General features: G+C 34.4%; 1 protein-coding gene across 1 annotated transcript; it reads left to right on the top strand.

Annotated features, from left to right (window-relative positions):
• The first annotated feature begins 9,835 nt into the window (after positions 1-9,835).
• On the top strand, positions 9,836-21,394 carry LOC129939025 (uncharacterized). Its single transcript, XM_056046885.1, has 10 exons — positions 9,836-10,345; positions 10,415-10,646; positions 19,325-19,438; positions 19,505-19,664; positions 19,892-19,980; positions 20,036-20,398; positions 20,468-20,569; positions 20,627-20,730; positions 20,808-21,082; positions 21,158-21,394. The coding sequence occupies exons 1-10, from the start codon at positions 10,178-10,180 to the stop codon at positions 21,300-21,302; spliced, it is 1,752 nt and encodes a 583-aa protein (XP_055902860.1). The 5' UTR covers positions 9,836-10,177; the 3' UTR covers positions 21,303-21,394.
• The last annotated feature ends 614 nt before the right edge of the window (positions 21,395-22,008 follow it).

The raw sequence follows: 22,008 nt of genomic DNA, 5'->3' as shown, positions 1-22,008 counted from the left end.
CGGAAAGATTTGGAAGGTAACTAAGAATCGTTAGTTCTTGGAGATATTTGTATACAGGCTTCCATTTGATTACTGTTGCAGAAATCAGTTTTATTTCGCGTTGGATATGAATATAAATGGTCATGTCAGCTCCTGATAGCGCAATCATTGATACCTGTTTTACAGCGTTTGTCACTGCCAATACCTCAGCTTTAATCAGGGAGTCTGAAAGAGTTGCCAAGACTGAGTGTTTCAGAAAAGAAAATTGCACCTACTCCAACAAACACTGACGAATGTGTGGGACATTACTCAACCCATTCGTTCCTACCAATAAAGTTAGCACTAAAAGTTTTATTGAAATTCAGACAAGGAGTAATATAGTGCTTACATTATTTCCTGTGTATTTATTAGAATCTGCTCGGGCCCAATAATTGCCTTTCCAGCAGCTGGTCTGACTTAGCCATAAGGTGTTGTCTGCTTAAAGCAGATTCCATTAGATAAGGTTTTTGTGGTAAAAGATTGAATATTGCTTCCATTCCTGCAGTGGGAGTGGTGTTCGTTGCTCCTGTTATTCCTATACATACCACTTTCTGTTCCGTTGTGAAAGTTTCTTAATTTTTTTTGTTTCTCTGAAGCATTCCGTCTTACCATTTAACCATAGGAAAGTAATGGTCTGACGATTGCAGTGCACATCCATATTTATATTTAAGGATTTGATCCCCTTGTTCATATTGAAGAATCTATTGCATAAGTAGGATGCGATCTTAGCTTTTTTTCTCCAATGTATTTGTACCCAAGTTCAGCTTTTTATCCAGGATTACTAATAAGTATTAAGCTTGATTTGTTAATTTGAATGGGGTTCCAACTCTACTACGAATTGAAAAACCTTGTATTTTCCTCTTATTTGAAATGATAAGCTGCTCTGTTTAAATGGGTTTAATTGTCAAGCCATAGTTTTTTTGTCCATGTATAAATTGTGGATGAGGGTTGGTTCAGGGGTTCAATTATAGTGGTCAGGAATTTCTCTTAGGCCAGAACAGCTACGTCATCGGAATTTCTTGATGCAATATAGGAAGTTAACATTAATGTTTAAAAAAATGTTAAAATCTTTGCAAAAGCTAAGTGTATAATACGAGCGGAAGAAGTTTGGAGAACTAAAATCGGACTTATTAAAACAGGTTTGGAGTTAAAGTACCGTGGTGGTCCTTTAAAATCAAACCTTTACTTTTCACACATTTAAGAAAATAGCTTTGAAACTAACTTGAAGATACAAATTTCACCCACATTTCAAAGTTTACAGCTTTCAATGCTTCAATATACATTATTGTTTGTGGTATGGAGTGCAAGGCTTAGGAATTACTGCATTTGGAGAATTCGGTTAAGTTCAAACAAAATTTGGAAAAAATCAGTTAGCTGTATATAATTACCACCGAAAAGCCTCATACTAACTTGATTCCAAAAGTCATCGGTAGAAGGGAACAAAGTCTATACATAACTGGATACGATTTACACTACTAATAACCCCACAGATATTTAAGTTTGGACAATTTTTCAAAGAAACCTCAACAAGTGGTCTGATATATTTTTAACCAAATTAGGAGTCACAAATGTCCGTTAGGAACTAGGACCTAGAGACTTACAACTGTGCAAGTAATGTTGTCAGGAATGAAGGGGACCAACAGTTTTATGACAAATCCGAACGGCTTATTTGAGAAAGCACTTTTCACGACAAAAATTAATCTTCGGGGATTTATCAGTTCCCCGCAAGAGGCAGTACCAGTAAAAAAACTTGTAGGTGGCACAGGCATGGAATGCACCCAAGACCTATAGAATGACAGTCCTACACACTAACCATAGATATAGATATCTATCTACATCTATATATATCTATCACTAACCATCACGCCAAGAATTCTACAAATATAATTGCAAAAATAGAGGGCAAAATCTTAGATCAACATATTTTCAAAGCCTCCAAAACTATGTCTAGTAATGAAACTAATCAACAAAAATATCCTTAATTTTTAAAACCAGAGTTAAACTACTAAGCTTAAACCTCATTCCTTAAAAAACTGATCGACAGCAAAATTTTAATCTGTAAAATAGATGCAATTTATTTTTCATTTTATTGCAGTTTGACAAATCTTGAAAAATAAAAGAAGACTTTAATGACAAAAAAGCTTATTGTCAATGAGTTGTCTATACAAAACATTATAAAGTGTCTAAGGTTGACTAAGTTTGTCTTCATAACGTAATAATTCACAGAAATGGATATCCTCTTTTATTTGTTTTCTTTTAACCTTTATTTTTTAAATTCTTTCAAATAACATTTTTTTGATATTCAACATTTTGCATATTATTTTGTGTTTGAAATTACTTTAAAATTTGTATAATTTTAATGTAACTCGAAAGCGCTGATAAAGCAATTCCAAAAAAAACAAGTACGATTTGAATAAGTTAATGACCTCCCTTCAAACATTGTCCAAATTATTAAGATTCGTAACATCAATCGTATAAGGTGGAACTATAGAGATCCGTATTATATCTCGCAGGTTAAGTTTCTCAACGCGTTGATTAAAGATCAAAATCTCGCTTTCAGAAACAGAACTTGCAATCAAAAACTTCAAAATTTAAAAACTGGAAGTAAGCCAATTTGGAACATTATAAAAATACTAAAAAAGTAAAATTCATTCGTTTCTGCTTTTAAAATTGGAAATACAATTGCTTTGTCCAATTTTAGACAATATAACCACAAATGACATTATTGATTGCTCAGTAAATAATTCAATTAATCGCTTAGAACTTTCAGATGTTGATTCTCCCGATGATGTGGTCTCGTTAGATGATATTAAAACTATTATCTTGTCTCTTAGAAACAAAAAATCAACAGGTTTTGACAAGCTTAAGAATTTGTATCTTAAAAACCTTCCAACAGCAGGAATAAAATACATTCAGTACTCCTGTTTAAAGTTAAATTACTTTCCGGTTAGTTGGAAATTAGCTAAAATTATTCCGCTCTTAAAACCAAGCAAATCTGCAGAAATGCCTTGCAATTACAGGCCGATCAGTTTACTTAGCTCATTAGGTAAATGTTTTGAACAAGTATACGTGAACAAGTAACAAACATGTGATATACTTCTACTAGAACATTTTGGATTTCGTGAATTCCACAATTTAGTTCACCAATTGCATAGAATAACCAAACATATTACACAAAATTTCAATGAAGGAAAAAGTACAGGAACGGTGTTCCGTTTGGCATGACGCTTTGCTTTATAAGCTCTTAATTATAAACTTTCCATAGTATCTCATAAATATTGTACAATCAATTTTAAGAAACAGGACATTTAGAGTAACTGTAAACAATAACTTTTCTGATGCTTTTGATGTAAACGCAGGTGTACCTCAATGCTCTATACTTGGTCCTATCTTATATAATATTTTGACTTATGATTTCACCTCCTTCTTAAACTGTGAAAAAGTTTTTTGGCCGATGAAAGGTACCCATATCTTTTCTTCAGATTCAGTTGGCTTCTTCAGAGAAGCTAACTTGCAATCTGCATTAAATAAAATGCGGAATGATGAATACAAATTTTATACCCTTTCATTAAATTGAGCATGAAAAATAAGTTTTTGATATACAAAGTTGTTGTTGGGAATATTCAACAATATTAACACGTCTTATTGTAAGATCATTTATATACATATCTCATCTCTCTTACTTTTCTCTTTTGTAAGCTATTAGAATCATGTTATTGTAAACCTAATCAATTCTATTTAATGCAATAAACACTCACTCTAGTTTTGTACTCCACAGTGATCGGTCGTTCTTATTCTAACAGGTTATGGGCCCAGACCCAAGTCTACTGTGTTAACGGTTCCTTTTTTTTTAGTCAGTATACTAAAGTGTAGGTTTTTTTTTGCATGATTGCTTTTGCATGTGATTTTGAAGCACATTTTTTTTGTATACCTAAGTACATATTATTATAAAATATTGGGAAAATGGATAGTGTCGATTTAATGAAAATTGACAAGCTTTTAAGTTCAGACCAGTGGAGTACATGGAAATTCCAAATGAGAGTCATGCTAAGTGCCAGTGATATGTATGATATTGTAACTGGTGTGATGAAGAGCCCTGCTCAGACTGAGGCTGCAAAGTTAGTGGAATGGCAAAAGCTTGATAGAAAGGCGCAAAAGGTTATAGTCATGGGTGTAGGTTCGCAAGCACTCGTTCATCTCATGAATTGTTCTACATCGCATGCCATGTGGCAGAAATTAGAATCGGTTTACGAGCAAAAAGCTTCTACCAATATACACTTGCTCCAGCAAAAGTTTTATAGCTTTTCGAAAGATGCATCTGACGATGTTGCAACTCACATTTCTAAGCTTGAGTCGATTGCACATCAATTAAAAGATTGCGGTGAATCGATTTCCGAGAACATGCTCATTACAAAAATAATCATGACACTTCCAAAAGAATACAACCATTTTTTTACTGCTTGGGAGTCAACAGTACAAAATGAGAAGACAATAGACAATCTTACGGCTCGTCTGCTAATGGAAGAGTCACGCTTGAGTTTACAGGTGCATAATGAAATTGCAACATCGACAACAAGTGCATTGGTTGCAAAAAGGGGAGCACATTTTTCAAGCGGTCTTCATAAATCCAAGGGGAAGCCAGGAAAGTGTTTTCTCTGCAAAAAGCCAGGCCATTGGAAAAAAGATTGCCCATCTAGGCAAGGAAATGGGAGTCGGCATAGGCATGGACATGTTGCTCAGCAGGAGTTCCAAAGTGATGCTTTTGTATGCACATCTATGGTGGTTGCGTCATCTGAAAGCAAGAGCAGTGAATGGTTTTTGGACTCCGGGGCCAGTGATCACATGACGTTTCGCCTAGATTGGTTTCAAGAATATGTGCCCTTTAAGAATCCACAGTTTGTTCGCGTAGGTAACGGGGAAATTATCAATGCAGTAGGTAGCGGTAAAATCAGCATTCTATCGTATAACGGTGAAATCTGGCTACCTAAATTCCTCACAAACGTGCTGTATGTACCCAATATTCATATGAATTTATTCTCGTCAAATGCAGCCATGGACTAAAACCTCCGATTGAAATCAACTAAGTCCGAATGTCACCTTTTGCAAAATGGACGCACTGTTGCAGTGGGAGTGAGGGAGTCCACGCTATTTAAGATGATGTTTAAGATTGTGGTACCTGCAATTGCCAATGTAAGCGATAAAATTGATGATATTAAGATTTGGCATGAACGCTTAGGGCACCAAAATGTGAATTATGTTCGTAGTTTTTTGAAAGAGCGTGGTATAGTTTTTCGTGACTCAACTAACCTCTTTTGTGATGCATGCGCATTAGGAAAAATGCATCGGTTTCCTTTTGAAAGAAGTAATAGTAGAGCAAGCTCTGTAGGGGAGCTGGTGCACGCTGATTTGTGTGGCCCTATGCAAAACATTTCAGTTGGTGGTTCTAAATATTTCCTTTTACTCAAAGACGATTTTTCCAGGTACAGGGTATTATATTTTATAAAAGAAAAAAATGAGGTTCTCGAATGCTTGAAATCATTTGTAAGTAAATTGAAATTAGAAACTGGGATGGTACTTAAAACAATTCGGACGGACAATGGACTAGAGTTTGTTAATTCAGGTGTGAAAGATTTTCTTAATAAAGAATGCGTTCGCCATCAGACATCTGTGCCCTATTCACCACAGCAAAATGGCAGGGCTGAGAGAGATTTAAGAACAATCGTTGAGGCAGCCAGGACTATGATTTATGCCAAAGGTTTAACTTTAAGACTATGGGCAGAAGCAGTGAGTTACGCATGTTTTCTATTAAATCGGACGGGACCGACAGATTCTAACAAAAAAAGTCCAATAGATTTATGGATGGGAACTGATCAGCAACAAGACTATACAAGTTTTAAGGTTTTTGGGGATGAATGTTATGCTCACATTCCATCGCAAAAACGTCGAAAGTGGGATCCAAAGTCTCAGCGCGGGTTTTTTGTGGGATATCCAGAGAACACCAAAGGATACCGCATTTACTTTCCAGCCAGTGATACGATTAAGGTGAATCGAGATGTTGCGTTTAAGAACTTGGTAGAAAATACGGTTATTCTGCATGAAAACACAAAATATCCTGAAGTCAACAGAATTGAAAACGTAAAAGATGAAATGGCATATCAACCAGAAAACAAAGCTGATGATTTCCCTGATTTATCAAATGAGCCTGATGAAGAGTTAGCCACTGAAAAGGTAAATAAAGTTAAACAAATTAAAAAATTAATGCAAACTAAACAAAAAGAACCTACTGAACCAACTGAACCTATAAGCAGTCGTTTGAGAAATTCTCAGAAAGAAAATGGAAATTCCCTAGTTTCTATTTTGGAAGCAGGAGCTTTTGTGGACAAAGCTTGTGAACCAAGAAGTTATGAAGAGGCTATTGAATCAAAAGAAAAGGAAAAGTGGCAGGCGGCAATGGAGGAAGAAGTCGAGGCTCTGAAAAGAAACAACACCTGGGAGCTGGTCGAACTTCCATCTGGCAAAAAGGTCATCGATAATCGTTGGGTTTTTAAGATTAAACATGAAACAAGCAATGAACCAGAACGATACAAAGCCAGGCTAGTTGTTAGAGGGTTTTCACAACAGCAAGGGGTAGATTACAAGGAGACGTTTAGCCCTGTAGCTAGGTTTGGTTCCATTCGTTTGATTCTTGCTATTGCGGCAAGCAAAAACTTGTCTTTAAGGCAATTTGACATAAAAACAGCTTTTCTTAATGGAGATCTTCAAGACGAAGTTTATATGCGACAACCCTGTGGCTTCCAAGATGACACGGATCGAGTTTGTTTATTGAAGAAAAGCCTTTATGGCTTGAAACAAGCTTCAAGATGTTGGAACATAAAGTTTACAAAATTCCTAACGTCGTTTCAACTTAAAGCTACTGAAGCTGATCCATGCGTGTTCGTTGGGAAAAATATCATCATGGCTATATACATCGATGATGGTTTGATCGCAGGTAACGAGGACGATATAAATGAACTCATTCGACAAATGAAGGTGATTTTTGAGGTGAAAGTGTTCGAGGCTCGATGTTTCTTGGGATTAGACATATGCCGGCAGACAGATGGTTCAATTTTTCTTCAGCAATCTGCTTATGCGGATAGAATCGTGTTGAAGTTCAATATGAATGAGGCAAAACCTGTTTCAACACCGGCTGATTCCATAACCTACAAGGACACTGACAAAATAAAAGACGAGGTACAACATTTTCCCTATAGAGAGGCGGTAGGGAGCCTAATGTATTTGGCAATTGGCAGCAGACCCGACATTTCCTATGCTCTTGGGGTTGCAAGTCGGCACCTGGATAAGCCAACTACACAAGACATTACTGCAGTTAAGCGTATTATTCGATACGTGAAAGGAACACGTCTACTTGGTATATGTTTTAAATCAAATAATAAATTAATCGTTAGTTGTTTCAGCGATGCCGATTATGGTGGTGATACTGAGACAAGACGGTCAACAAGTGGCTTTGTGTTCCTACTGGGTCATTCACCAATATCATGGTCTTCACAACGCCAACAATGTGTTGCTCTATCGACCATGGAGGCCGAATATATGGCAGGTGCAAACGCAGTAAAGGAAATCGTATGGTTGTTACGATTAATGAACGATCTACTGAAGGAAGGATGTGGCAAACCAAGTCTTTATCTGGATAATCAAAGTGCCATCAAACTAGTACATAATCCAGAATACCACAAACGAAGCAAACACATTGATGTAAGGTTCCATTTCATCCGGGAGAAGTTCGCTGAAGGTATTTTTGAGCTCACATATGTACCAACCGACGATCAACTGGCAGATATTTTTACTAAGCCTTTGCCAAAGACAAGATTCGAATTATTAAGAAAAAAAATTGGAATTATTAATTTATAATTTTTTTTATTGAGATTTCTAAAATTTTATAATTTCTATAAAAAAATGAATTTAAAAAACTAATTGAATTATATTATACCTATATTGAAGTTAAAAGTTATAAATTATTTAATAATGTTGAAAGTGGGAGTGTTGGGAATATTCAACAATATTAACACGTCTTATTGTAAGATCATTTATATACATATCTCATCTCTCTTACTTTTCTCTTTTGTAAGCTATTAGAATCATGTTATTGTAAACCTAATCAATTCTATTTAATGCAATAAACACTCACTCTAGTTTTGTACTCCACAGTGATCGGTCGTTCTTATTCTAACAGTTGTATTTCAAGCAATAATATTTGGTGGTTCTCCTGCACGGGGTATATGAGCTATAGGTCACGTTCGTACTCGTAGGTTACAAATCATTCGAAATTAAGGCCTTGAAACTGATGTTGAAGCACTGATATGGTAAAAAAAACCACCCACACAATTTTCTTGAGGGCCCTTTCTTCATTATTATCTGTATAACAAAATTTATTTAAAGTCGATATCTCCTTTGGTTCTTGAGCTATGGATGACGAAAAAACGTCGCGAGCGTACGGACGTACGAACGTACGTACACACGCAAGCACAGTCATCTTTCTAAAAATGATTTATTTCGACTCTAGAGACCTTGAAACGTCGAGAAATGTCAACATTTACAATTCGACAAATCGGAACCATTACCATAACTTCCTATGGGAAGTTAATAAGGTTGCAATACTTAACTGCAGCTTTCAAGAGTCAGAGTCATGTCGCTGCCAATTGATCACCATTGACTGTAAAATTCTGGCCCGCATGGTTGTTAAAGAAGCACGGACCAATTATTCCGCAATAAGTTTTTATTAATGTCTCAAAACAACAAATTAGCTACCTCTTAAAAAATATCCGTTATAACAGAAATATCACTTGCAGTTGTCTTACGTATTGTCTTGTATAAAAATGTCCTGTCAAATAAGCCCATTTTTTCTTCCTTCAAACAACTCAGACATAATATTCGAAATTCCAGAAATGCATAAGCCTATCAGTTTTGACTTGAGCTCATTTTCAGTATTACCGTCAAGAATCGAAATTCTTGAAAAAAATTATCATGAGTATTTACATAATACATTATGTATTTTCAAAAAAGGTAATCTGTCGAAACCCCGCTTATTCATGAGTCTAAATGCCTCCTGTTTAAATTCATTAGGTGCGAAGTACTGGTACATATGAGTTAAGAAATTATTTGTTTTATCATTGCCGTGTAATGTGATAAAACTTCGTTTTAACGCTTCAACATTAAAATTACTAAATTATTAATTATCATTGGTATTATTCATCCGTAAAATGCTAATTATTGGTGTTAGACAAACTTGGATATAACTTAACGCCTGCCGACTCTAACCTTCCACGGTGCGCGGCAAGCTCTAAAAAACTTTGTGTTTCTTTTCGAGATTTGTTACACTCATTAGATATTCAAAAATATCAATGAATAAGTCTTTTTTTTCACTTTCACTACCAAATTCGGCTTTGATACTCTCAAAGCCTAATTCGGAAAGATTAAAGCTATATTTAGATATTCTCTCTTGCTTATGATCAAGATTCAAAAGAATACTCAATTAAGAGAAAAATATAAAAAAAAAAGATACACACGCTATTCTTATTCAAATATCTCAGAATTAATCAAACCCGTATAAAAAGGTAACTATAAGCAAGCATCAGTGGTTTAAGACTTGTGTTTTTAAATACCCAACTTAGAATAACAATGTAATTAACTTTTAATGATTTCCAGCTCTCCTCGCATACACCTGACGTTTTATGTACTTAATGGTGATCTGATGTGCAATCTTTAAACATCACATCATATCACATCACTAATAATGTCATGTTTCATGTGGTCAAGTCAAATCTTTTAAGCTGTCATCCAGCTTCTTCTTCAGCTCAATCAAGATTCAATACAAATTAATTTAAGCTTCTATATTTAAAAAAAACAGGTTTTCTGCCAAAATAATAATAACTTATCTTCCCTCTTCGCTGCCATAGCCATCAATGAATTTGGATTCTTTAGATTCTATTAAAATTCTATACCTTTTATTTTGTTTCGCTTTGTCTAGATACAGCTTCAAAGCCTGAGCAAGACTTGGAAATCCCTCAGTCATTAGTTCTCCGAGATTCGTTGTCGATTTAAAATCAAATCATCTTTTCGTGCGTTCGTTGATTAAGCTAGGAACTTTTTAATTTGTAGAATTATGGAATCGAGTGAAGCGTCGCCGCCACCTCCGCCGAAGGATGAACCTAACTATTTTAAAAAACTATGGGCCTACCGGAAGTACATCAATATGGAACCTTTTATGTTCTTCTATTTGATGCCAAGTGTGTTCAATGCAGTTGCTGTTCAGAATTTCCCACTGGAAAAGGTTTGAGAATCTGTCATGTCGGAATTTGTGAAGTTTAACAACTATCATTAATCTTGTGTCAAAATATAGGCTTGTCGAGTGAATTACAATTATAGTGAAATAGTGTGTCAAGCAATTCTTGACAAGGAAGAATTTGGCATCGATGATTGTGAGGGTTTTAACTTTGAGAACATGGAAGTTGGCAGTGGACTTCTATGGAATGTCACAAACCTATCACCGAATTTCAACTACACCGTGTGTAAGGCAGAACGTGATGCTCAGAAATTGAGCGCCCATGTTTCTGGAATTCGAGCACCAATTGGTGAGTTTGAGTCATTTATCATCATATTTATCAACATAATCGCACCAATAGAGCAAAGTGAGATGAATTGATTTATTGTTAGACAAAATTGTTGATATTAAATGTCAAGGACTTTTATAAGCAAATTATAAATGTTCGTTGTTCCATGATTTTTAATAAACATACAAAAATGTGTCGACATTTTTAATTATAGTTACCTACCTATCAACTAAAAAAGTTTATAATATTATGCAAAATATATCAAATAAAAGAAACCCGTTCGACCAGAATCCACTATAATATTCTTAACTTTAATATTTTGGTGATAAAATGTTAAAATCAAAGGAATTTTGTGCATGTTATTTATATGAAAAATGTAAACTAGTTTAGAAAAGAACTTAAGTGGCTATAAAAGAAAACCAATTGTTGTTGTTTACCAAAAAAAAATGTGTTCTAAAATTTGTGTGATTTACCTTTTGAAGTGTTTGTTAAACAATTTTATGATCTAAGATGGTCAAGTATGTATAAAGAAACCGGAAGTGCGTTAATTACTTTTTAAAATTTCTTGATGATTCCCAAGATCCGTGATTAATAATTATTTAGTAATAATTATACTTCAGAAGTGATAGATGTCATCTTTTATCACAAAAAATATGTACATGGCCGGATCAATTAGTAAAATGTCAAAGCCATTTTTAGCAATTTATTAAGCTTAAAAGACGATTTAAATGATTTTAACTTCGTACTATTTCTTAACAATTTGTTAAAGTTAAAATCACGGACTTTTTGCAATTTACTAAATTGGTTTTATAGGAGCAGTGGATAGAATGTACCTGTCAATATTTGAAAATTCCAATTAAAAGTTTTTTTTTTACGAACTGCCACTTTTTAGACATGTTTGGATGCTCGTTTTTAAATAAAAGGCAATTAACAATTTACTAATTACCGAAACAAAAAAAAGGTTTGAAATTTAAGACTCCTTTAGTAAATTCCTAAATATTTAGCAAATTTCTAAATAGTAAATTGTTAAACCCTTGTTTTTCTAATATTTGAGTCAGTTTCTTTTTAAAGTTGTCAGTTGAATTTTTCTTAAAGCTTAACTTAAAATTACCAACAATATTTTGCATATGAAGAAATGGTTTAATTTCAAAATCTATTTTTGTTAACGAAATTTTTAGTCAAGAACTGATTTTTACTAATTTATGTACCATTTCTTGAAAATGTTTTTCATTTTAATCTCGATATTCAATTCGAAAATCAATTTTGACCAAACTTTGCAGTTTGGCAATTCAAGTTTATTCGTGAGATATTTTGGGTTTACCTTGTTACTCAATTTTTTGAGAGTCCTGAAAGTCGATATCTCTTCTAGTTTTTGAGGTATGGACGACAAAAACAACGAACGTATGAACGTACGCATACACTCACGAGCAGACATCCCTCTAAAAATCGTTCATTTGTATTCTAGGGGCCTTGAAACATCAAGAAATATCAAAAGTTAAAAAAAAAATAAAATTATAAAAAAATAAAATTCATTTTTTATTGAAAGCTAGCCATTAATCTCATTTAACTTTATTTACAATTTTTTTAAGTTAAACAAAAAGGAAATCAGTCAGAAACTGGCCACTGTCTCATTGTCTACAGACAGTCGTTAGTATTGAACGAATAAGGCTATACGCAAAAGTCCATTACACCAAATAAAAAACATAAAATTTAATTTTTTCACTTAAGGCCTTTTTACCTAACGTCAAGTTATTTACACACAAATACACAATTGAAGAAAACGGTAAGACACTTGTCTTCATTTGTTTTATCAAATGTTTACAACTTAAGTAAATAAAATAAATTTTTCATGCAGTCAATAACTTTGTTTTTAAAGTAAAGTATGTTTTAAGAGGCAGTATCCATGGCATGATGGTTAGTGCGGTATGATATGCTTAACGGTAGAAAGTTTGTTGTCAAAAGTAGCAAAGTAACTTCTACCACAACATTCTCAATTAAAAATGGTCTTCAACAGGGAGCGGTGAATTCGCCGATTCTCTTCAGCATTTACACCAGCGATCTGATAGGTAGTCTTACAAAGGCAAATGAGGTTGAGTTTATTAGAATTCTCTTTGCAGCGTGATTTCTACAAGACTCAGCGATATTGCGACGACTTAAAACTGAAAATGTCCAGAAGTTGGAGACAATTCTGTTCCGCTTGTTCTGTTCGTAGATCTTCACGGGCAGCCATTAGCGAGAAAAAGTGTAGTGAAGTAGAACGCCCCGACCAGGGCCAGAGGAGCCTTCGCCCTGACGAAACGGCTGTTTTTTAGCAGTCGGCTTGACCCCAGAGTGAAGGTAATTTGCTACATGGCCCTCATACGGCCAATGATCGTTTATGGTTGTCCTGTGTAGTTCAACGTTGCCCCTTCCCAGATGGAGAAGTTTCGGGTGTTCGAGCGGCAGTGTTTACGACGCTGTACCGGCTTATATCGAACAGCCGAATCTTCTTATGTGCATTACTATTCCAACGAGGTCCTATACAATGGGGCTCAAATCAACAGAATTGACAATTTAATTTTCGGGGCGTTCTATCCGAACGACGAGTATTTTGAAAGTGCACGCTTAAGCGGCTTCATTCCACCAGAAGCATTCCTCTTTTTAGAAAAATGCGAACTGATACAGGATAGAGTTCCGTTAATCTACCACGTCAGACGACGAGCCGTCGATAGACGACTCCCGTACAATCGGGACGTCATGGCACAAGGCGAAGCAGAGTTCCTTCGGTTCAGTAGGGCTAGGGCTGTGTCCGAACCGGACCGAACTGATAGGGTAAAGCAGGAGAACCATTTTTGGTGGCTTCAATCGGCACTTGATAGTGGGTAGTCGGGATGGGGTTTAAGCCTTGGCCGGCTTACACACTTGTTTTATAGTTTTAGGGTTTAGTTTTAAGTAGAATAGGCACGGTTGCACACAAAAAAATAAAAAAAAATAATAAAAAAAAAAAAAATAAACAAAAAAAAAAGAAAACAAAAACAAATTAAATATGTGTTTTAAACAAAAAAAAAAAAAAACAAAAAAGAAATACTTAATAGAAGTATTATAAATTTGTGTTATCCGCAAGACTTTTTAGGAACCCAACATAACTCTTCTCTTCCTTTTCGTCGAGGACTTTCAAGATACGTTCTTCTTTTTGTAAGTACTCTCGTCTATCTCTAGTCTCCTCTCCCATCTGAAGTTTTTCAACAAGACACCTAACTTGAACAGATTCATTCGACAAAATTTCAATTAATTTATTATTATTATTTATTATTGTTATCTTTATTTTTTCTTCACAAAAATACAGACTCACTTACATTTTAAAGGTTTTCAAGCATGGCTATTAAGCTGTCTGCCGGTTATATCTAAATTTTAAACATTAAGAGAGAAGTTAATTTGAACATTACATTAGAGGTCCAGGAATGAATTTCTATACGCAACAGCTTCAGACAAAAAACGTATAAGAAGTTACCAACCACCCTCACCATTCAAAACTCCAAGACAGTCCTCAAACGAAAGGAAGCTCTTATTGAAATATAAACGCCGGATCTCTTGTAAGATCGGACATACTCGTAACGCTAGGAAGTGGAAAACATTTTCAATTTGATTGAGGTTACATAATGTACAGTTAGGATTTATATCATTTCTGTGAGGTCTATAGTTAAGCTCAAGCATCTCCGTGCGAACCTTAAATATCAGACTTATCTCAACAAAAGTGAACTCGGTTCGAAAATAATTTGCTTCCCCCAAAGAGAAATTAAGTTTACTGTATGATTATCTAGATTCGGACTCCCTTGCCCGATTGAGAAATGTCTGAAAAATGTTGTCATCTATAACAGAAATACAATCGTAAAGTTCATTCCTCCACGAATCTAGATTATCCAAACAAAACGTCAAAGGACAGTTTTGTTCTGAGGCCAACTCACTCCAATCTTTAAAAGGTGTGTATCTGTAGCGTAACGCTGTTAGGAGAATCCTTTTCTGCAAATTGTTGTTAGATATTTGACTTTGATTATATAGTCTGCATTCGTTTTTAGTTTCTTTAACAAAATTGGTGGTAGTCCCGACTCAACGTGTATGGCATAATTGGGGGTATTAGATGGGAGTCTAAAGATACGCTTGAAGAAATATCTTTAGATAGTTACTATTTCGTCTAATTGCATGTAGCCATAAACTTCATTTCAATAGCAAAGGCAGCTTTTAACGGTTGAATCAAACACTTTCAATTTCGAAACCTGATCTATATTTTTGTTATTGAAAAAATTTGACCACATACAGTTAATAGCTGCTTTTGCTGCGGTCAATTTATCTCTTATATGACTTCGAAAGTGCAGATTGTGTGTTATTGTGAAACCTAGATATTTGAAGTCCTTCAATACTTCTATATTTGAACCGCTCAAGTTCCAAGAACGGTCATTACGTGCACTGCGATTATGGTGTCTGAATATCATGATCTTAGACTTCGCAGTATTTATTTAAAGGTTCCACAAATCACAATATTGTTTTAACTTGTTAATTTGAAGTTGAAGCGTCACAGGATTATCAGTTAAAATAACAAGGTCATCTGCATAAAGGAGCACCTTGATAACTAGATCACCAAAAACAACACCACCTGGTATATTATCTTCAATGTCACGTAGAGCGCATGGAAACCAATGCTCCGGCCCGGAAAGTCTTCGAATCAGCACCCACAGGACAGCGCAGTAGAGTAAGACCGCGGATCAGGTGGCGCGCACAAGTGGAAGGTGACCTCACCCAACTTGGAGCGCGAAACTGGAGACATCTAGCTAGGGACCTAGCTAGATGGAGAAGTTTGTTGGGTGAGGCCCTAGTTCACACAGGACTGTAGCGCCACCTTAGTTAGTAAGTAAGTCATTTATAAAGAGCGAGAAAACCAAGGGACTCAAAATGCAACCCTGTTATCAATTGAACTGGTTTCATTTATCAATGGATTATTAAAATTGTTTTTAAAAGAATCTGCAAAAACTTCTGCCTTTTCTTTAATAGTGATTAGCTTTTTCCAAAAAGGTTTTGAATTTGGATCGAGAGTGCAAAGTTTCTCATTTCATGTTTTGTTTCTGAACTTAGAAATTTCGAAGGCTATTTGTTTTATGTATATATATTCATTTCAATAAAATCACTAACTTGTCTTTTCTTTCGACTTCTAAATGTGTTTCTTAGCTTGATTAAATATAAAATGTACTGTGGAAGAAGAGACGTTCTCGTAGCTTTTGATATTTTAGGAAAAAATCAACTTTTTCATCAATTTGGTGGGAACTACTTGTGCTATCTATATCACAGGGTGTATTTCTAAAGTGTTGTTTGATTTTTGTTCTATATCTATTACTATTTTGCGTTTTTAAAATCTAGGTATTGCACATCTTTTATTTCACTATTAAAGAGAATATCACAGTTCATTGGAATAAGATCTGAACTCAGAGCGTTAATTACCTCAGGCTGAGTAACGATTTCAGGCGAGCTCGTAATGATCATGTCCAATGTTGATGGCAAAGACTTTTTGTTGGTTCGGAAATATGTTGGCCCATTTGGATATCTCACAATGATATCCAGTATCAAATTTCCCCACTTGTTTGCTCTTTTGCAACCCCAATTTCGATGCCGGCAGTTGAAATCACCCCCGAGTAAAAATTTGTCATTATTGGTGATAAACTTTCTAAAATCACTCGTCCGAAGATGGGTGTGCACAAATCAATTGGAAAAGATTAAAAGACATTTTCCATACACATACCCCCAAATCCTATAGTGAATCCAATCCGGGTGGTTGCAGAGGAACATTGCCCCCATACATATTTCACAATATAAACGCCATAATGATGAGTGCAAGAAAACTATTCCCATTCCAAATTTAGCTCGATCTGAAATTTGTTTCCGCTTAATATTTGCGTGTAAAGCTCAAAACGTAGTAGTGCCGAAAATAAACAACAAACTTGTTGAAACACATGACATTTTTTATCAATTGGTAATTTTGGCGTAATGATACTTTAAAATTTATTTCGACAATACCTATGACATGGATTTTGGGCTTTGCGGAATTTTCTTCTAAAAGAACTGTCGGGTGATAGAGCAATTTGGCTTTTTTATTGTGCTACAAGACCGATCGCAGCTTTTAATTTGGAATTTCATAAAACCAAGAAAAGTTTTAACGCCCACAGGTTCGGTGATATTCCGCAAACCGTACAACAACAAATTGTTAATAAGATTGTTTTGGGTGCTATGTCATTTTTAATTTGATCGATATGTTTTGGGGAGAAAAGACATAACTCCAGATCTTATGTGTCACGGTTCACTTAAATAAAAAATAGGAATTGGGATCACCTCATCGAGTGATAATATGTTCAGTAAACTTTTCTTGAAAATACTTATGTATTTGATTTGTTTCGTCATTGCGTCATTGAAGTCTGAATTATCCTATTTTTAGTAAAAAGTAAATTTTTACTTGTCAAATAAAACCATATGACACTTCAAAAAATTTATAATTACCGAAGAAGTTCGTTTATCGACTATTTTAGGCGCGTTCGTTGATTATGCTAAAGCCAGTTTGTAAACCGAACCAATCTGTCAATTTTAATATATGTCATGATGATTAGTTAATGGCTTGTGAAATTTCCTCACTCAGTATACGGCAATGTTGATTAATGGCGAAGCCATTTGACCAGAAATGGACTTAATCTATAAACACAATATTTTGGATAAAGTTCTTTATGAAACTTTTATAATTTATACATTTATAATTAAATTCCAATAGAAGCGTTTTTCGGAGTTTTACGATTAATGCCGAACTTCCTTAAGATAAGTACACACGATTGAAAGATATTTCAATATTGGCTGAACTGTCAAAAGTCTTCCAATAGGATCCAATGGCTGCGTTCAACCTCAAATCGGTAAGGCATCCAAAAACGTTTTTGTTAGTGTGTTACGTGTAAACGAACAGCTGGAAACCAAAGGTACCCAAGAATTTGCGTATACAAGTGGGGGTATCTGACAGAATACCTGATTCAACATATGATTGAATTTAAAAAAACTTGAAATTTGATTTCGAATATATATTATGTTTCTTGTTGAAAATCCACATATCTTGGACAGCCTATCCAATTGTTTAACATTTTGGAAAGTCTGCCAATATTCGAAGATCTTCCAATCGTGTATTCTTAGATTTACTTAACAGAAATATCAACACAGTTTGACATTTTCAACTGTCAAATCATAGACAACAACTTTTGAAAGAAAAAAAACACCCTGAATAGTTTTTGCACCACAACAATGTCTTTTCCTTTGTTTGAATACTTTTTGCAATGACAACATGAATATATTACCATACTTTTTATTTGAATAGTACAAGTTGTGATTGTTTTATTTACAATCAAATTGTTTATAAACGTTATGACATTAAGGCAGGTAAATAGATTCAGGTGTTTGTGTTTCCTTAAACAATTTAGGACAAATAACTTGGATATGAATTACGACCTTCATTAATGACAAGCCTTACTTACAGTAGTTGTCATCTTAGCTACAACAAAAACAGACATTTGCCTATTCGCGAAATGTGATTTCTAGAAACCTAAAGATTTTTGTGTTTCATAATTATTTCTACAAAGAATTTCAAAAAACGAACACAGCGTTTTGGATTAAAAACTGAATATAGGCTTTTGTTTAAATATTTGTTTATTTTTTTTAACACACATAAATACAAGAGAAACTTTTAGCAACAGATGGAACAAATGTTGTCTTAATATAATTTCATGCGTTCAACAAATTAAAACCGAAGACTGAGTTTGCAGATGTGTGATGTCTTAGGACTTTAATTGACAGGTGTCATAAATTTGTATATGATACTTAGAACATGACATTTAGTTACGTTAAACTTTTGTGTATAACTTAGGTACATGCTGCATGAAGAATTTTGACATTTATAACTATAACTGATTGGTTAAACCTGTGCCTAATTGTGGTTGGAAAACAAGATAATGTTCAGCCATTTGCTGTAAGTAATTTTCCATTCTGTACAGAGTATATTGAGCTACTTCAATCATAAAATGTGACGTTTCTACTGATCATGGTTTTCAGAAATTTAGAGACAACTCCGACTCGTTAAGACACACTGTTAAAGTCTTATATTGAGTGTTGGATAAAATGATATTTTTTGCTTAAGTTTTGTCTACATTACTAAGATTTTATTCTCCTACTTAGTAGTGTAGGTTGTGACGTTTGACTTTAAAGTTCAAGTTACCACAGAAGCATGCAAAAGTCTCCAAAAAGTTAAGTTACAAAAGGTGGTCCCGGATTTCTTATGGTTTTTATACTTAGCATAAAATTGTATAGCTCAGTAAAATTTAGTTCTTTTCCATCTGCAGACTATGCTTAAAGACAATTTACATGTGATCGACCAATTATGACATTTCTTCTTCTTTTTTCTTTAAATTTGGATCGTATATGGAACGTGAATTGAGTTTGACAGTTCGTTACAATCAGATTGCAATACGCAACTAACAATTGGTTTTCTAAAATGTCTGTTATTTTGACAATACAAATTTTGTTACCTTAAGATAAACGACGATATATTTTTACCTTTTACCCTTACAATAAGTGCAAAGAGTTCCAAATTGATAAAATATACACTGACAGCTGACAGCTTAATCCAATAATTTTCCTTTTTATTTCAGCTGCGATATTTCCCTTGATTGTGATTCTTTTCGCTGGAGGATGGAGTGATCGATATAATAAACGTAAACCTTGCATAATGTTCCCCCTCGTTGGAGAGGGACTTCAATTTCTAGGTAATGTTTATTTATAATTTTCTGATTTACACGATGACATGAACAAAATTTAAAATGTGCTTCAAGGACTTTTTATCTCTGCCATATTTTTTGATGTTTTCCCCATGGAATTCGGTGCATATATCGAGGCTATTGTCCCGTCTATGTTTGGTGGATTCAATTTCGTACTTATGGCTGTTTATGGTTATATTACGAGTGCTACTCCTGAAGCAGATAGAATCTTCAGGTTGGTGTTTTTTTCTAATCAAATTAAATTCAACATCAAGATTATAGAATCCGATGAGTTGGCTGCTGAAGGAATCAAACGTCAGTTTTGACATTTACATCATAGTAAAACGAATGCGTTTACAAATAAAAGTTCTGTTTGTTTAGTTTCGACTCACAAGCTGTCATTAATTTTGTAATGAGCTCTTTTAAGTATTTAAAAATCTATATTTTGCATAATAATTTCAGATTTGGGATATTTTCAATGTTTCTAAACTTTATTCCATTTGTGGGGCTGCCATTCAGTGGAATACTTTTTCTAAAACTTGGATACGTTTGTAGGTTAATGTAAACTCACCTTTAAGCAATTTCAAATCTTTTTCCTTTTTTAAGACTCATTTGCTATGAGTTGGATCTTCCAGCTAATTGCATTTTTCTACGTGTTGTTTTTTATTGATGAAATTCCCGTCACTGACGAAAAGGAAAAACCAATAGAACTTGGCACAACTAATACCGCCTTTGAGGTGACAGATGTCACTGAGGTGAATGGCAATAGAGAAGCTATTTCAGCTCTCGACGCAGCTATTTCCACAGGTCAAGAACCTCCACCAAAGAAATCCTGCTTAGCTGAGTTCTTCGATCCTACTTTAGCAATAGAATGCATCAAGATGCCCTTCGAGAAACGGACAAACTACGGTCAAGCCCTGTTCATATTGATAATGATTGCTTATTTCCTTACTTCAGGTCCTGCTTCTGGTAAGAAATGCTAAAATAACAAAGCGAAAAAGCGTTTTTGAATGATTCTGAATATTATAATTATTCTAGGTGAAGTGGACTACTGGTACCGTTATATTCTCATCAAGCTTAACTGGAATGGAAATCAATTCAGTGCTTACAGTACATTCTCTTCGGCAAGCACGATTATAGGTGAGGAACTCGTACAAAACTTTAAAGAACTACGATCTTGAATAACGTTGCTTTCAGGTACCTTCATTGGAACTGCGATTTTTAGTAAATTTATGAAGATTTCTGATCCAATGATTGGAATTCTCTCCGCTTTATGTATTGTGATCTCAAGGGTGATGTATGTAAGTGTTATAAGTCCTTCATTTAAATAATAAGTACATAACATATTTGTAACCGTCTTATTTTTTTGTAATTCTAGGCATTTGCAAAAGACTCGCTCATGTATTACTCTGCAGGTTTGGTAGAAATGTTCGTCACCTTGAGGATCATTGCTATCAAAGCTATTGGCTCGAGTATAGTTGAAGGTGATGAACTAGGTCGGATGTATGCGATATTCGGTGTTACGGATCCAATTGGAACTTTTGTCATTCCACCACTTTACAGTTATGTTTACGAAAACACTGTTGACACATTTCCAGGAGCAATATTTCTTCTAAGTGAAGTCTTTTACGTACCAAATGTTATTGTTTTTATGTAAGATTTGAATTGTTTTTATATTCATAATGAATTAATTCATGATATTAATGAATTTTTTTTTGTAAATTTTAGAATTTGCTACATTTTGTTGAAAAAGAGGAAAAATAAGGGTGAAAAAATTGACGTTGGTTCAACTAGACCATCGGCTGATGCTGATAAGATCAAGGACAAAGTGGATGAAAATGTCGAATCACAAACTGAAATAACTAGCTTATAAGAAATGTTACAAAAAAGTACAAAGTGTTTGTACTGGAAACGTTGTTGGTTGATCAATTTAAAAATAAGATTTTACTTTTTAATAATGATAAATTTCTTTATATTTTTTTTGTATTAAAATTGTATTTCAGAAGGATTGTCATGCTAGAAGTCTCGGGTTTTATCCCTGCTCGTGATATCTAAAGTTTTTAAGAGCTTCAGATCAGGCATATAAACTGTAGGTCCCTTCCATCTCTGACAACATCACTCGCACACAGGAATGGTTGAGGCCCTGGAGCTTTATGGACTGTTGCGCCACCTTATTTATTTATTTTATATACTGTAAGTAATTCTTAGTAATTAGCCGTCCGGATTCGGCTTAAGCCAAAAATACTATATTTAACAAGATGGGATTCTCAGACTTACAAGCTACTGAGTACTAAATGTGAGAAATTGTGCGTGAAAAACCAAACACATTCTCATATTTAATCCACAGGCCCATCAAAATACTTCATTTTGAATATTTCATGGCCTCGTTTAAAAACGAAATAATCCTAACCAACCTGCTTCCTACTTGTAGTTGTCAAAATTACAAATACAACAATGTAAACAAACGGGTTTTGGAGAGTAAAACGTACAAAAGATTCCCATCTTGATAAATGGAGTATTTTTGGCTTAAAACATTCCTGAGTCGCTAAGTTTTTATTCTCATTCGTGTGTACTCATTA

Source organism: Eupeodes corollae, chromosome 1, assembly GCF_945859685.1.
Source record: "Eupeodes corollae chromosome 1, idEupCoro1.1, whole genome shotgun sequence".
Classification (NCBI taxonomy): domain Eukaryota; kingdom Metazoa; phylum Arthropoda; class Insecta; order Diptera; family Syrphidae; genus Eupeodes; species Eupeodes corollae.
Note: the sequence above shows the minus strand (reverse complement) of the source record. Positions and strands in the feature narration are given on the sequence as shown.